At 35.9% G+C, this 14,050-nt stretch overlaps 1 protein-coding gene across 2 annotated transcripts; it reads right to left on the reverse strand.

Moving 5' to 3' along the window:
* Nucleotides 1–1,262: 1,262 nt before the first annotated feature.
* Nucleotides 1,263–8,764, reverse strand: LOC142526693 (uncharacterized). Of its 2 annotated transcripts, none has more exons than XM_075631240.1 (7): nucleotides 8,064–8,764; nucleotides 2,574–2,690; nucleotides 2,288–2,466; nucleotides 2,090–2,183; nucleotides 1,929–2,006; nucleotides 1,732–1,833; nucleotides 1,263–1,622 (listed from the first exon to the last, which is right to left on the reverse strand). In XM_075631240.1, exons 1-7 carry the CDS (start codon nucleotides 8,553–8,555, stop codon nucleotides 1,488–1,490), a joined length of 1,197 nt encoding a protein of 398 aa, XP_075487355.1. In that variant the 5' UTR covers nucleotides 8,556–8,764; the 3' UTR covers nucleotides 1,263–1,487. The 2 variants fall into 2 exon arrangements, 1 of the variants encoding a protein (XP_075487355.1); XR_012815303.1 differs by having other exon boundaries at nucleotides 1,499–1,622; nucleotides 1,732–1,796.
* Nucleotides 8,765–14,050: the final 5,286 nt, after the last annotated feature.

Consider the following 14,050-nt stretch of genomic DNA (forward strand, 5'->3'; position numbering starts at 1 on the left):
TTTTAAAATCATACCAAACACCATGTTATTTATCTCATGTTACTATTAATCCATATATCTCATTTTATAATCACTTGAATTAATAATCATTTCATTATCTCATCACACATATCAAACGTAGCCTAATGGTGTTGGCTTACAGAACAATTCGGATATGTTTCGTTTTGGCAAGTTATTATATTTTTTTTGGGAAATGCATTGAAATTGTGGGTAATTAATTCTTTCCCTAAAATTGTGATTTAATTTATTTTAAAAAAAATTTGTTTTAATTTTCAAAAAGAGGAGAAATAAGAAAAATAAAAAATGGTTGTTGGGCCATCTCGGTCATTATATGAAATAACCAAATTTAATATATTATTTTAAAATCACTTCAAACACCAAAAATTATCTTAATATATTTTTTTATCATATACTCTTACTATATATCATTCATTTATCGTATCAGATAAACCAATTTGTATTTTCAAGAACATAAATCAAGGATAAACTAACTTTCCAATTGCTTGTCCATGGGCCTAAGAAGAGAGAAAACTATTAAAGATCAATTTCCATGCAAGTGGAACAATTGAAGTAGTTCTTGATTTTTCTTCCATCATAGGCCGGAGACAGACCAACATCAGTGTGTTTAATACATGATGGGATGATTTGTCCGTAATTTTAAAATCTTCTTCAGCATTTGTAATGTACATGTATTTTTATCAGGATGAAGCTTGTACTTGCACTATTATTTATTGATAGTCTGCTCATAAACTGCGTTATATTCCCATAATGTGTATTAACTTGAGTATTTTCAGAAAAACCCATGAAATTATAGGTGAACCCCGTTGATTACAAGATTTTTTTTTAAACATTTTAGTAAGAAAAAACATTAATTAACTTATTATTTGCTTGATATTGATTTTTCATAAATTTATATTTTGTTCTGATATGATCAATTCTATAACGATAAGCGCGAGTATAGAAAACCTGCTTTGCTTGGACCATCAAATTTGAAAACTGTGTGTTTTGTTGGAAGACTCTAATCCGACTTTATCATAACTATAATGTTGCAAGCCAATCAACTCATCTAATTTTAAACCATAGGGCGGCGCGACGACAGAGAAGAGAAATGTATTTGAAAAATGGAAGGTTTGAATTGTAAACAAGTAAAAAAAGGACAAAAAATAGTAAGAAAGTTAATATTATTATTATTATTACTCTCATACATAAAATGATTATAAACTCATGTTAAAGGTATATTTCATCTTTATGAGGATGCATAGTGAACAGTGCGCCATGCAATTTCCCTTTCACTTGTATCATCTTACAATAAATCCGCAGCCAAGTTACTGCAGCAATCCAAAATGCATTTTTCCCAACACATAAATTTACAATAGAACATGAATCTCATCTATCCAAACCGCTTGAATCTCCCCTTCCTGTTATAACTTACAATTCTTTCTACTACAAAACAAGGCATCCTATTCGACTGGAGATAAGAAGTCTGACTATTTATCATCACCGTTAAGAGAATTTAGTCGTCTTACCCTCTGATCAAGCTCAGCCATCACTGCTGGCTCCTGTTTTTTCCTTTGCTTTGATATATTGGTAGTTGTCATAAAACCCATCATGTCAAATGCAGCCTATCGTTATGGAGAAAACGTCTATGTCATTAGACGGTTATTTTACAAACAATAGCAGCAGAAAACTAACTTCACGGAGTAAATCACGCCACAGCGAGAAAAATATTACCGTTAATAATTCATCAGGATCAAAGAGATTATGTGTAGTTCTCTGTATAACATTGATCACTTCGCCTACGTGATGAGTCAAAATCAACTCATCTTCATTCATCTGAATTTATTATCGAATGACAAAAGCAAACTGATCTTTGATCAATAATAAAACAAAGCTAGCACAATCATTTATGGGTTATGTAAATATGGCACCTTGAAAATTGCCAATGCTACGTTGAATAAAATCTTTGCCCCTTCATAGAAAAGAACGTCCCATACACGTAGAGTTGTCTGAAATGAAGAAATAGTTAATTGGGAGCGTTACGGTTCAATAAGCCAATAATATATGAGAAGGAAGTATAGATAGGTATAACCTCCGAGGGCAAGCTTTTAGAATATAGGCATAAAAACCACTCTGTGCATACTAGAGAAACATCAAATTCCAAAGCTTCCAAATGAGTAGATATCCTGCACCAATTGTTTCTTCTTCATCAAATATAATAAACTATTAACAAGTTGCAAAGAAGGCCATACTGGATATACATATCAATCAATTGAAAGTAAGAGACAACCTCGGACATTTTTTGGTCAGCATATCTTTAAACACTCTTTGTTCCACATGGCACCCAGACAAGTTATTTGTGTAACAATCATTAACTAATACATTTTCTAACAAAACGGCAAGCATCCAGAAAGCTTCTTCTTCGGTTTTCATCACAAGCAACAACAAAGCCGCAACATAATTTAAACCCTGCATTCATTAAAGTTGAAACTTGAAATAGTAACACACACAAACAAAAAAGCTAGGTAAAATATATTATTGCAAGCAAAAGATAAAAAGAAGAAGAAAGAATCCACCTGACAATAGCCGACATCGGAATCCCGAAAAGAATACCCAACAAGAACACGCCTAAGAGCAGCATGCCCCTCCAGAGTGTCCAACCACGGGTGACCCGGGAAAGTTCGTGGTAGGTCCTGCACTCGTGTTATTATAAAAGAAACTACTATGAGAATAAATTAATAAAATAAATGAAATATCAGGATATTTGATAGCTTCCCCTGAATAACTTTACTTGATTGCCAGTTATAATGCACTAAGATTCTGAACACCGAAAAAGCAATGTCTCAAGTTTTTATATTCAAATCATAACCAATAAATTTTTTTTGAGTCAATTCACCTTAAACCCATATATTTCACAGGACTTGCAGAAAAAGATGCAAATCATCATAATCATTACTACATAGCACATCCCCGCTAGTTGCGGGATCGCCTACATGGATATTAATTCTCAAAACTAAGCGATTTTCTAATATGTCATCTCTTAAACCAAGATGTAAGATATCCTCCTTGATCACCTTTATCCAAGTTTTCAATAGTTTACCTCTCTTTCTTCTTCCATTAACCTGTCTATCTAAGATATGTCAGATCGGTGCGGTGTTTGATCTCCTCTTTACATGAACAAACCATGTTAGACGTCTCTCCCTATTCTTATCCTCTATTGGGGCTACCCCTTAATAGCTCATAATTCTTTCGTTCCGAATTCTATCATTGCGCATTTTTCCACACATTCATCTTAACATAAACATCTCTGCTATCGTCATCTTATGCATATGTAGTCCGAGCTATAAAGCATAGCAGGTCGAACAATAGTCTTGTAACATTTTTCTTTCTATCTCGCAGACATTCTTTTATCGCATAAAACTCTTGATGTCATCCTCTATTTCATCCACCATGCTTTAATCCCATGGTCTATATCCTCTCTAATGTACCTAGACTTTTGGATAATAGATTTTAAATAATGAAAAGCTTCACACTCCGCGACAAAGTTACAAGCTAAATATTCTGTTTTTGAGCGACTAATTCTAAAATCTTTACTCTCAAGAGCTTCATTTCATCTATCTAATTTTTTATTTACACCTTCTTTAGTTTCGTCTATCTGGACAATATCATCCCCAAACACCATACACCAAGGTACCTCATCCTGAATATGTCCCGTCAGCTCATCTATAACCAAAGCATGAAGTCCTACTGCCATAAGAAATTCACATGACATCCCTTTAACAGACCTAACACTAGTTACGACACCTTTATACCTATCTTTAATGATCTCAATGTAGCATTGAGGCACATGCTTCCTTCTAAGTATCCACCAGATTAATTCTTTAGGCACTTTATCATAGGCATTATCCAAGTCGATAAATACCATACGCAGGCTCTTCTATTGTTTTCTATATTTCTCATCATTTGTTTAATCAAGAAAATAGCTTCCATTGTAGACCTACCCGACATAAAACCAAATTGGTTATTTAATAGAGTAGGGGTACTCCTAAGTCTCCGCTCTATCAAGTGCTCTCATAACTTCAATGTATGCCTCCTAAGTCTCCGCTCTATCACGTGCTCTCATAACTTCAATGTATGCCTCATAAGCTTAATCCTTCGATAGTTTGAGCATTCCTGTATATCTCTTTTATTCTTATAAATTAGTACTACAATATTATGCCTCCAAGATTCTGGCATTTTCCTAGCATCTAGAATTCAATTAAAGAGCCTAGCCATCCACTGGATTCCAACTTCCCCTAGACACTTCTATACCTCAAATGATATCTCATCCGGTCCAACTGTCTTCCTTGGTTTCATCCTTTTCAGTACCTTTGTTGCTTCCTTAGCAATAGCTCTACGATGGAACACTAGATGACTTACTTCTTGATCCTCATGTCTACCCACGCTTAACTCTTCCGTAGTTGTCTCATTGAGTAAGCTCTTAAAGTAATCCCCCCACTTATTTAGGATAGATTTATCTTGCAATTAAACTCTACCATCTTCATTCTTGACACACCTGACATGGGTCAAGTCTACGGCTTAAGTCATCAGTGTTACGATCCCTAGCTTTCGCTATCTTAAAAATATCTTTTTCTCATTCTTTTGTACCTAGCCTATCATACAAATCATTACAAGCTCTTCTCAGAGTCTCCTACTGCTTTACTGCTGAGTCTCTTGGCTTGTTTATACGGCTCATACAACCTTTGGTCTCTAGCTTCCTTTCCAATTCTTGAACTTTATTTTCTTTTCTCTAATGGCTTGTTGCACCTCATTGTTCCAGCACCATGTCTTCTTGTCGTTTCGTCCCTTCCTTTTAGCCTCTCCAAGTACTTCCCTCGCCCTACTCTCTGTATATATGGTTAGCCACGAGTTCAAATAAATCAGAGGTATCGCTCTTATCTTTACATCTCACATCCTTCGAGGAATAACAGACTATCTAAAATCTTATTCCTAAGAGTTTGGTAAACATCTCCCTTCACAGTCCACCATTTGATTCTCGGCCTAATATGACTTTTGTTTACTCAGTTCCGATTCTTAAGGCAAAGATCTTAGTTTAATAGTCTAAGTTGGGTTGTCAAGCATTATCCTGGTATGACCTTCCAAATTTTACTACTACTTAGATCTTCTTTCCTTACAAGAAAGTAATCAATTTGACTTATATTATGCCCACTACAAAAGGTAAATAAATGACTCTCCCTCTTCTTATACAAAATGATTATTATCCCAAGATCACTAGCTAAAACAAAGTCTAGAATAAAAACCCCATGTTATTTTGAACCCCAAAGCCTTGACCTCCATGGACCTTCTTATACCCAACTCTATCCTTACCTACATGGCCATTTAAATCTCCGTCTAAAAAGATCTTTTCCTCACAAGGGATTCTACTAACTACATCTCCTAGAGAGTCCCAAAATTCCTCAGTCTCATCATATAATCCCACTTGTGGTGCATACACACTAATAATATGAACAATATCTAGTTTAAGGTTAAAGTGATACTCATAATCCTATCTCCAAACCTCCTAACCGCAACAACTGCATCCCTATAAGCTTTGTCCACCACTATTCCCACTTCATTTCTAGTTTTATCTGTTCTTGAATAAAAAAGTTTGAAAACTTCTCCTAATTCAAGCTATTTTTACCTTCCTTCTTCGCATGACATAAACTAACTCTATTGACTTGCCCATCAATGTTCCTATGTTCCAAGAGGCTAATATAATCTTCCTAATCTTAGTCTGAACTAGCTTTTTTACTCGCGCTCGTCCAGTAAGGCGCGATAACCCTTGCCTATATATCACTGCAATCGGGCGCCGCTGCAGCGCACCTGTCTCATTTGACACCACACCCGAGCGTAGGTGAAGTGCGTCGCATAAAGCGGGCAACAACCTAGCATTTCACGTTACTCAGAAAAGGAAGCAAATATTTTACAAAAATTTTAAGCTAAGCCATGTGCTTTGTTCTCATTAATTCAAAACTTCTTTTCTTGACAATATGGTGCATCATAACCTTATTGAATGTTTTCCCATAAATAGTCCATCATATGTTACATATTTAGGCCTTTAAAGAATTTAAGAAAACCCAGATTAAGAAAAATAAGATAAATGATACCAATCAACACATCATGCCAGCATCTTGCATCCTTCATGGGTCAATGACAAAAGACATCACACACCAAATTAAATTTAGGGGGCTTAATCAGTACCCAAAGGCTTTGTGTAAAATTATGGAATTGTACTGTGGGTGTTAGAACAGAAAATGGAATGAAAAATCACCCTCAAATCCCAATGGACTGGCAAATTCAATTTGAATATCGGTTGGAAACACGGAAAGTGAAAGCAAATTACCGGTCATTTTGGATATCAAAGGAATTTGAGTTAAATTATGGATTATATTGGGAGTGTTTCAATGGTAAAATAAAATCAAAATCCAGTTGCACTGACGCCAATATTCAGCGAATCAGCTGGTAAGATGGAGAAACAAGGGGAAGTTATTGGCCACTAACTGACACATTCCAACTGTGTGTGTGGCAGACAAAGTTATGAAATCCAATCTGTAGGGATGAATTCCCCAAATATCCAGGCAGAGATTACCAAGATGACCCTATAACTGGATAACTTTTCTCAGTGACTAACAGTCAGTATGGCTTTCTACACACAATATTCTTGACACATTTTGCCCACTATCATTTGATAAATCACAAATCCAAAATCAATATAATAAGCTGACCAACATATCATATTAGAAGTTTATGTGGAAAGGGTTTGATTCATTTCTAGATGCTGTGAAATGAAACTTACATATTTCCAGTCTCATTACAGTAAAGTGGCATATAGCCTATCTAGTGGGCTTGCGTTTCATTAGAGAAGCCCTGGATAATGGGTAACAACGCAAGGAAAAAATTCCATGCCTATCACTTTTATGAACATCTCAACAGTGCAATAAAAAATTAACCACAAAATCTGGTTTTTTGATTCCTCTCATGCTTAAAACAATTTTTCATGGAGCAGAGATGATGGGTGACAGGAATCTCGGGCTAGCTGTCACCCTCAAAAGAAATGGAAACCTAGCTAAACAAACAGAAGAAACCGGAGCCTACATTAATAGGTAGCTAATAATAACAGCATTTTAGTTAGATAAAAAGCTTTGTGCTGCACATGTTCAACTCTGCTCATCCTTGCCTCAGCCTTTCATGGAAGCTCATCCGTGGAGTTGGATCATGAAATATTTTCAAGCTACTTTTAAAACTAACTAATAGTGTAAAGTTGGTATAATGTTACATAAGTCAAAAACCACAAGGCGATTAATTGCAAGAACAAGGATACTTTCAAACAAACAGATGCATAAATTGAGTGAATTAAAGAATAGAAGGAGCATGGATGGCATTTTAGTTTTGTCAGAGAGACAAGCTTTATGGGGCTTATGCAACTTTAACTCAAACATCAAAACTAAGAGATTCAATTCATACGACTTCCAAGATTGAAATATACGCTTTTCATGGAATCTGAGCCACATAAGTCAGAAAAAAATAAGAATGTCCAGAAGAATCATCCTTCCCATTCTTCCACCAGATGAACACACCCATCTGATCTTTGACCGTCCAATGTAACCAGATTGTGAAATTCCAGTAATACGAAACAAAAATTCATATTCTCAAAGATATTTACCGATTCAACACATTTTTTCTAAAACCGAGCAATTTCAAATATTCTAATCACACAATCAAACAAAGAAATTCAATTCATTGCATGTCTTGTGCAGCTCAATTCATCATTCATTATCTTCACTTTCCAGAACTGAATGCTACAATTAGGTGATTAATTCATAGCCTATGTAGCACAAAGAACAAAAAAAAATCAATTAAGGTTAAAAAATAGTAAGGACAAATGCAAACCAATTAAGAAAACATTAAGCTACAACAATCATTTCCCAACAAAACTTCGATGCTTCAAAACAACAAATTAAGCATCCAAAAGAATGCGCCGATTCAATCCTAAAACTGATCATAAAGAAAACAAAAAATATACTCACGTGATCAATCTGCTTGGTGGCGGGGGTAATCTTATCCTCAACAGCGCGAGTCAAATCATTGTAATAGCTATCAGGAACCGTGGATTTTTTCTTAGCGGCACCAGACAAAGAAAACCAAACCTTAGGCCTTAAATTCGGTGGAATCCCTTTCCTAATCAGCCGTTTAAGAGTAATGGCATTCACCAACGAAGAAAACTTGAGGGAAGATTTTAGGGTCGAAGAAACATGAGTTTCCAAATACCAATTAGCACCTTTGCTGGCTTCCATAGCCCACCAAACCCTCCCCTGTTGCCTCACCTTCTCCCTCACCTCATTTAATACATTCACATCATCAACATTTCCTTCCACCGTGAACTCATATAGATCTTGGAATTTCACCGTCATGTTGGCCCTTCTTGCATGGATGCTTGGCCTCAACGTCTGTATCTGAGCTTGGTATTCTATAGCCAGGTCCCTTTTGCTCTGAATACCACTGCCGCCTCCTCCATACATCTTCCACTTCTTCCCGTTGCTATAATTTTGAAAAAGATACGAAGAATGGATCGAAATCACAATTAGTTGAGGACCCAGAATTTTTTATATCGGTTTGAAGAATGAACGTGGATGGATGTAAATTTTGAGAGGAAACGGTCAGCGATTTCTGAAAATGAAATGATGAATGAAAGAAAATCGAAGGCTTTACCGCTTTATAATGAAGAAAAATGAATGGAACGATTAATAATCGATGTAAGGAAACTCATGATAACCAAAAACTAGTGGGGTCCACATGTTAGGATTATTTAATTAACAATAACTATTTTCAAATTAATTCAATAACAAATAGATAAACGATAGATTAATTTATTTATTAATGTTTTTATAATACTACGTGATATATAAAAAAAAGGTTGATGTTTTCTACGACAAAAAATTTTTAACATATATTTTAAAAAAAATTGTATACTATTTTATATGCTAAAAAATTCTTGTATCTTGATTTTGGTGTGGCGAGCAAAATTTACCACATGATAGTATCAGGCAAAGTAAAAATCCCAGGGTTTGGGAAATAGTCGAATTGAATCTTGCGTAGATGAACAATCGTTAGATGATGCCGAAAGTGTTTTCGACATAGTCTCTCTGATACTTAAGTCAGTCCGGAGAACAAACATAAACAATGCAAATATAGTAGTTCTTGTGTAAAACAAGGACTAAATGAATTAATGAAGGGTGACACTTGATATTTATAGAATAGGGAGAGACATGTGCCTTTTATGGGAAAAACTCTAAATGGGGTAAGTTACCTTGAATAGGGGATTTGATATGATCTTATCTCATTTTTTTTAATTTGTATGGTATATCCTTATTTTTACATGATTATTTATTTGTCACAGAAGATTTTTCGATATTTTTATATGGCGAGAAATTTGTCTACCGCCTTATTTCCCTGAGTTCAAGTTGGGATCCACTTAGGTCGGTTGTTCGGACATTTCGTGCTGAACTCCTCCACAGTCGCTATACCGAGGAGATTTGAGCCAATGTTGGACATGCGGGATCCTGGTCGGTTATACCATCTTTGGGTCGGGCAGGATTTTCAGGGGTATCAATAGCATCTCCCCTCGTATGGTCTAAAAGAAGTATGAAGTTTAGACCAAGTGTATTGATAACAGCCAACCCACATATTTTACCCATTTCTGTGACAGCTTGGCTCGTATTTAAATTGTCGAAAACAAAATGCCACGAACGGTGAAGATAAAAATCCGTGTGAACTAGACACGATCCGCGTGACTTCTCCTTTTGTTCGTTCGATATACATGTGGACGACCTCGATTACGCTTTTGTTCAGATTCTCGAGAGCATGGGTCGTGTGCCCGATTGAGTTCACGTCGTCCGATCGTATTCGATCATGCAGTTGTGTTTGCTTGACTCTCTCTATAAATAGGTGAGTTTTCTTTTTTATTTTTACCTTTTAGTTTCCATTTCATTACTTTTCCGAATTCACTACTCAACTCCCGGCCAAAAATTTCTATTCGTACCACCACTTCACCCCCAGTAAGTTAATTTGTAGCCTTATAATTTTAACATGTCGAGTCTAGACTATAGGATAGTTCAGGAATCGACCGAGGATGTAGAGCCTAAATTTTGTACTTATAAAACACATGCATTTATTTAAATTGTTAGATTTTCTATTCAAGTTTAAATTGAATTTAGTGATGCATAATTTGTGAAATTGCATTATTTTAAATTAATTTATGTTTATGTGATGCACGTTAAAATATTTTTTGAGTTTCATGTTTCAGACGATTATTCGATGCGGGATCAAGGAAAAGAGACCGACGACGATTTTTGGTGATTTTAAAATGTGGTATTTTATTTTAAGTTAGGATTAGTGTATTTTAAATGATTTATTTAGTGTTTAACATTTTAAAGCTTAAATTATTTATTTAGTGATTTCAGGATTTTTATAACTTTTAAAGTTTAGCAAGTGTGTTTTTATTTTAAATTAAGAGATTTTATTAGATGTGAGTAGGAAGTTATTATTTTAAATACCTTGTTAATTATGTAATTAAGAAAATTTATTCTCCCTAATTACCTAAACTCACGCGCACACACACACACCTACGTTTAACACACAACACACACTTACACATTTCATTCCTTTTTTAAGAAAAAACCTAGGGTTCTTAGAGCAAGAGCAGCCGCCCCTCTCCTCTGTATTTTTCCAGCAATTTTCGTCCATTTCGTAGCAAGAGAATCGTGCGACGTTCGTCCCGGATCAACCCTCGCATCATCCCCGCTTCGGTATCGTCGTTTCGGTAATTTCAAATATGAAAAGACATGTATATTCTTTCGTTTATGCATCGATCTCGTCATAGTATATGTTTTTATGTTTATTATGTGTAAAAATTGGTGTATGTTGTGCAAAGTTTGAGCAAAAATGGTTGGATCGCTTTTGAAAGGATTTTAGGATCTTAAAACTCGAAATTTGCTGTCATTTTAAATACTGCGACTTTTCGGTCGATTTTCTGGAAAAAGTTTCAACATATAAAACGTAGTAATTTTTGATACCTTCGATTTGACAGTAAATTTGTAATTTTTAGACAAGAAACGAGTGATTTATGATCGTTTTCATAGGACTGCTCAAACTGTAATTTTCTTAAAATATGTTCTTGATGAATTCTTGAAGTTTATTTGTTGCAGGCTTTGTTGAGAACCGTTGGGTGACCGCTGCTGCATTTAAGTATTGTGAGTATGATGTTGGGATGATTTGTAGTGCTTTGTTTGGTGTCGATAGGTATTTGATTGCATTAGAAGTCGTAGGAAACATTTTCGTGTCAAATGTCGTGTTAACGATTTGAGTTGCGTTATTTGATTGCATCGTTGTTTTGAGGCGTCATGGGAGTTTGAATCAATGTCATAGCATCCTAGAATGGGTCTCGAGGTGTTGGTTCATGGCCCGTATGATTGAGGTAGGAGGATTAAGCCGCAAGTGTAGTGATTTTCGTTGGTTTACAATTCGAGCGTCTACACGGACCCAGAGTCGGACTCTGACACGGGGGTCCGTGCCCTTGTTTCTTTCGAAGTGTGAATTTCTAGCGTCTACCCGGACCCTTACACGGGGTCCGTGTCTTCCATGTTTAAAAAAAAAATTAAAAATATGTATATATATTGGGATTGTTTTGGGGTTTCGTGTCATGATTTAGTACGATGATTAAACGAGGTCGAGTCCCGAGAGATTTAGACCGTCATAAGAAAATTTGTCATTTTTGGGTGAGAGCATGACTAATACGTCTAAGTTATGAAAGATAAGTGTTTGAACTCATATCAGTATGTGCAGCAGTGGCCTCAAGCGAGACCCAACGCATCCCTCAACGCTATGTAAGTATGTTTGACGTGCAAAAGGAAATACTTTATGTTTTTGAGGTATGTTAAATGTCTTGTGACCAATTATGAACGGGTTTGGAAGTCGGTGAACATGGCCGAGGTCCTCTCCACCCCGGTAAAGCATGACCGGGTTTAGATCAAGATTGGAAAGCGGTAAAGCATGACCAGGGACCAATCCACCCGGTAAAGCATGACCGGGGATCTCGTGTATGTGGTAGTGGATTTTTCCTGCCAGCCCAGTACTGTGGTTTAGTCTGATCAGGCACATTTATGTATGGGTCACCTTCTTTGAAACATATCTCTACGCAAAATGATGATGTTGTGCATGTTCAAGTATGTATGATGCAAGTATGTTTATGAAAAGTTTTATGATTATGGCACGTCTATGTTTAGGTTATTACGTTCAAGTTTATATGTATGCACTACTTTTAAGATGCATGTGATTTTATTACGTATTACTTGTTATCTCCAGTTTATACGTGTTGAATCTTTAGACTCACTAGACTTAATCGATACAGTTGAGGATGACCTTGAGGAGACGAGAGGTGGGGACCAGTGAGCCGGCTTGGACTGCGCGGGAGGCTAAACCCGAGGACCGCCCATGTTTTAAAATTTTATGCGTGACGATTTAAATACTCTGACTTTTACGAGATTTCTTCACGTTGTTTGAACAAGTATTTTTAGTAAATTTTATTTGTCTCTGACTTTTACGAGATTTCTTCACGTTGTTTGAACAAGTATTTTTAGTAAATTTTATTTGTGATCTTTTTATTGCAAATATTATGGATGAACAGTTTATTTTAATCGAAACTTGAAGGTTTATTTCATATCTAAGAATTTTTTTATTCTTCTGCAAAATTTTAAAATAGTTTAAAAGTACGGTATGTTACAAAGGAGGTAGATGCTCACCAAATCAAAAGAGCATATTCCTTACAAGGTGATTGAGTACATTGCCAAACCAAATACCGCTTCTTCGGGATACGAGGAGCTCTTGGGTTCATAGCAGGATTCTTCCCACCAACTTCGACTTAAAATTGTCAAGGCCTTAGAAAAACTTTTGAAACAGAGGGGGGATTAAAGTCGTATGAAGTGTCTTGGTTTTATCTCGATTATAGCAAGGGAGACCTTATATTGGAACATTTCATGTTTGCAATCTTGCTTGATTTTGATGTTAACAAAACTTGTTATTTTGTTGATAATAATTTTACCTAATTGTGCAGTTAGCTGAACGTAACTGAAGCTATCGAAGAATGCAAACTGAAAGTATCGATTGATGAATCGAACTGAACCTGTTCAATTGATGAATCGTAAACCAGTTCAACTGATTGTCCAGCTGATAGGCAGTTCAACAGAAGACCTTCAAAAGTTCGGCCAGCTGATGAAGAGTTCAACTGATGAAGAGCCCAGTTGACCAGTTCAACTGAAAGAGTGAAATTAGTTCAACTGACGAGTCAACTGATTTCACCAGCTCAATTGAATATCAGTTCAGATGACCAGTTCAGAGAATCAGTTAGAACCTATCAGTTGCAGAACTCGACAAGCTTAATCAATGGAATCCAGATGTGCATAAAGGTACAAAAGCAATTGTCCTGTCAAAGGACAATAATAGACGTTACATCAATGGTTAAAGCCAAAACGTTCCAGAATGACTGTCGGAAAGTACAAACATATTTCGAGGAATAGATTTAAAATGCAACATATACAATAATTGAGTTTCACTGTAAGATCAAGATCAATATTCGTGCCTATAAATAGAAGATGAAGATCAGTGAAGATTAGAGATACAATAACAAGCAACAGAACAATAAGAGTGTGTGAAGAAGAAGGGCATGCTAAAATCCTTATCAGCTTACAGAGAAGCAATCAGCCCAGCCGTGAGGGAACACTTCAACGTGTTATCAACTTACTGTAGAAGTCATTTTCCCTCAGTGTGTGAGAACACCTTCCCGGTGTATTCATCGTTCATTTCTCACACACTCACACAATATCACTCACATATACAGAGAGTAAAGCTTAAAAGATAAGTTGAGTGAGTCTTGCACAAAGACAATAAACTTGTGTATGTAGTCTTTGGCACACAGACGTTAAACAAGTGTTAGTTGGAAGGTGTGCCTTCAGTCTAGGCT

The sequence above is a fragment of the Primulina tabacum genome, chromosome 15, assembly GCF_025594145.1.
Source record: "Primulina tabacum isolate GXHZ01 chromosome 15, ASM2559414v2, whole genome shotgun sequence".
In the NCBI taxonomy this organism is placed as follows: Eukaryota; Viridiplantae; Streptophyta; class Magnoliopsida; order Lamiales; family Gesneriaceae; genus Primulina; species Primulina tabacum.

Excerpts from the sequence above, each read along its gene's own strand:
- LOC142526693 (XM_075631240.1), bottom strand. The coding sequence starts at position 8,555 with ATGTATGGAGGAGGCGGCAGTGGTATTCAGAGCAAAAGGGACCTGGCT. Across the intron at positions 2,184-2,287 it reads CTGACCAAAAAATGTCCGAG|GATATCTACTCATTTGGAAG; the intron begins GTTGTCTCTTAC and ends CAATTGGTGCAG. Across the intron at positions 1,834-1,928 it reads TAGCATTGGCAATTTTCAAG|ATGAATGAAGATGAGTTGAT; the intron begins GTGCCATATTTA and ends TAATAAATTCAG.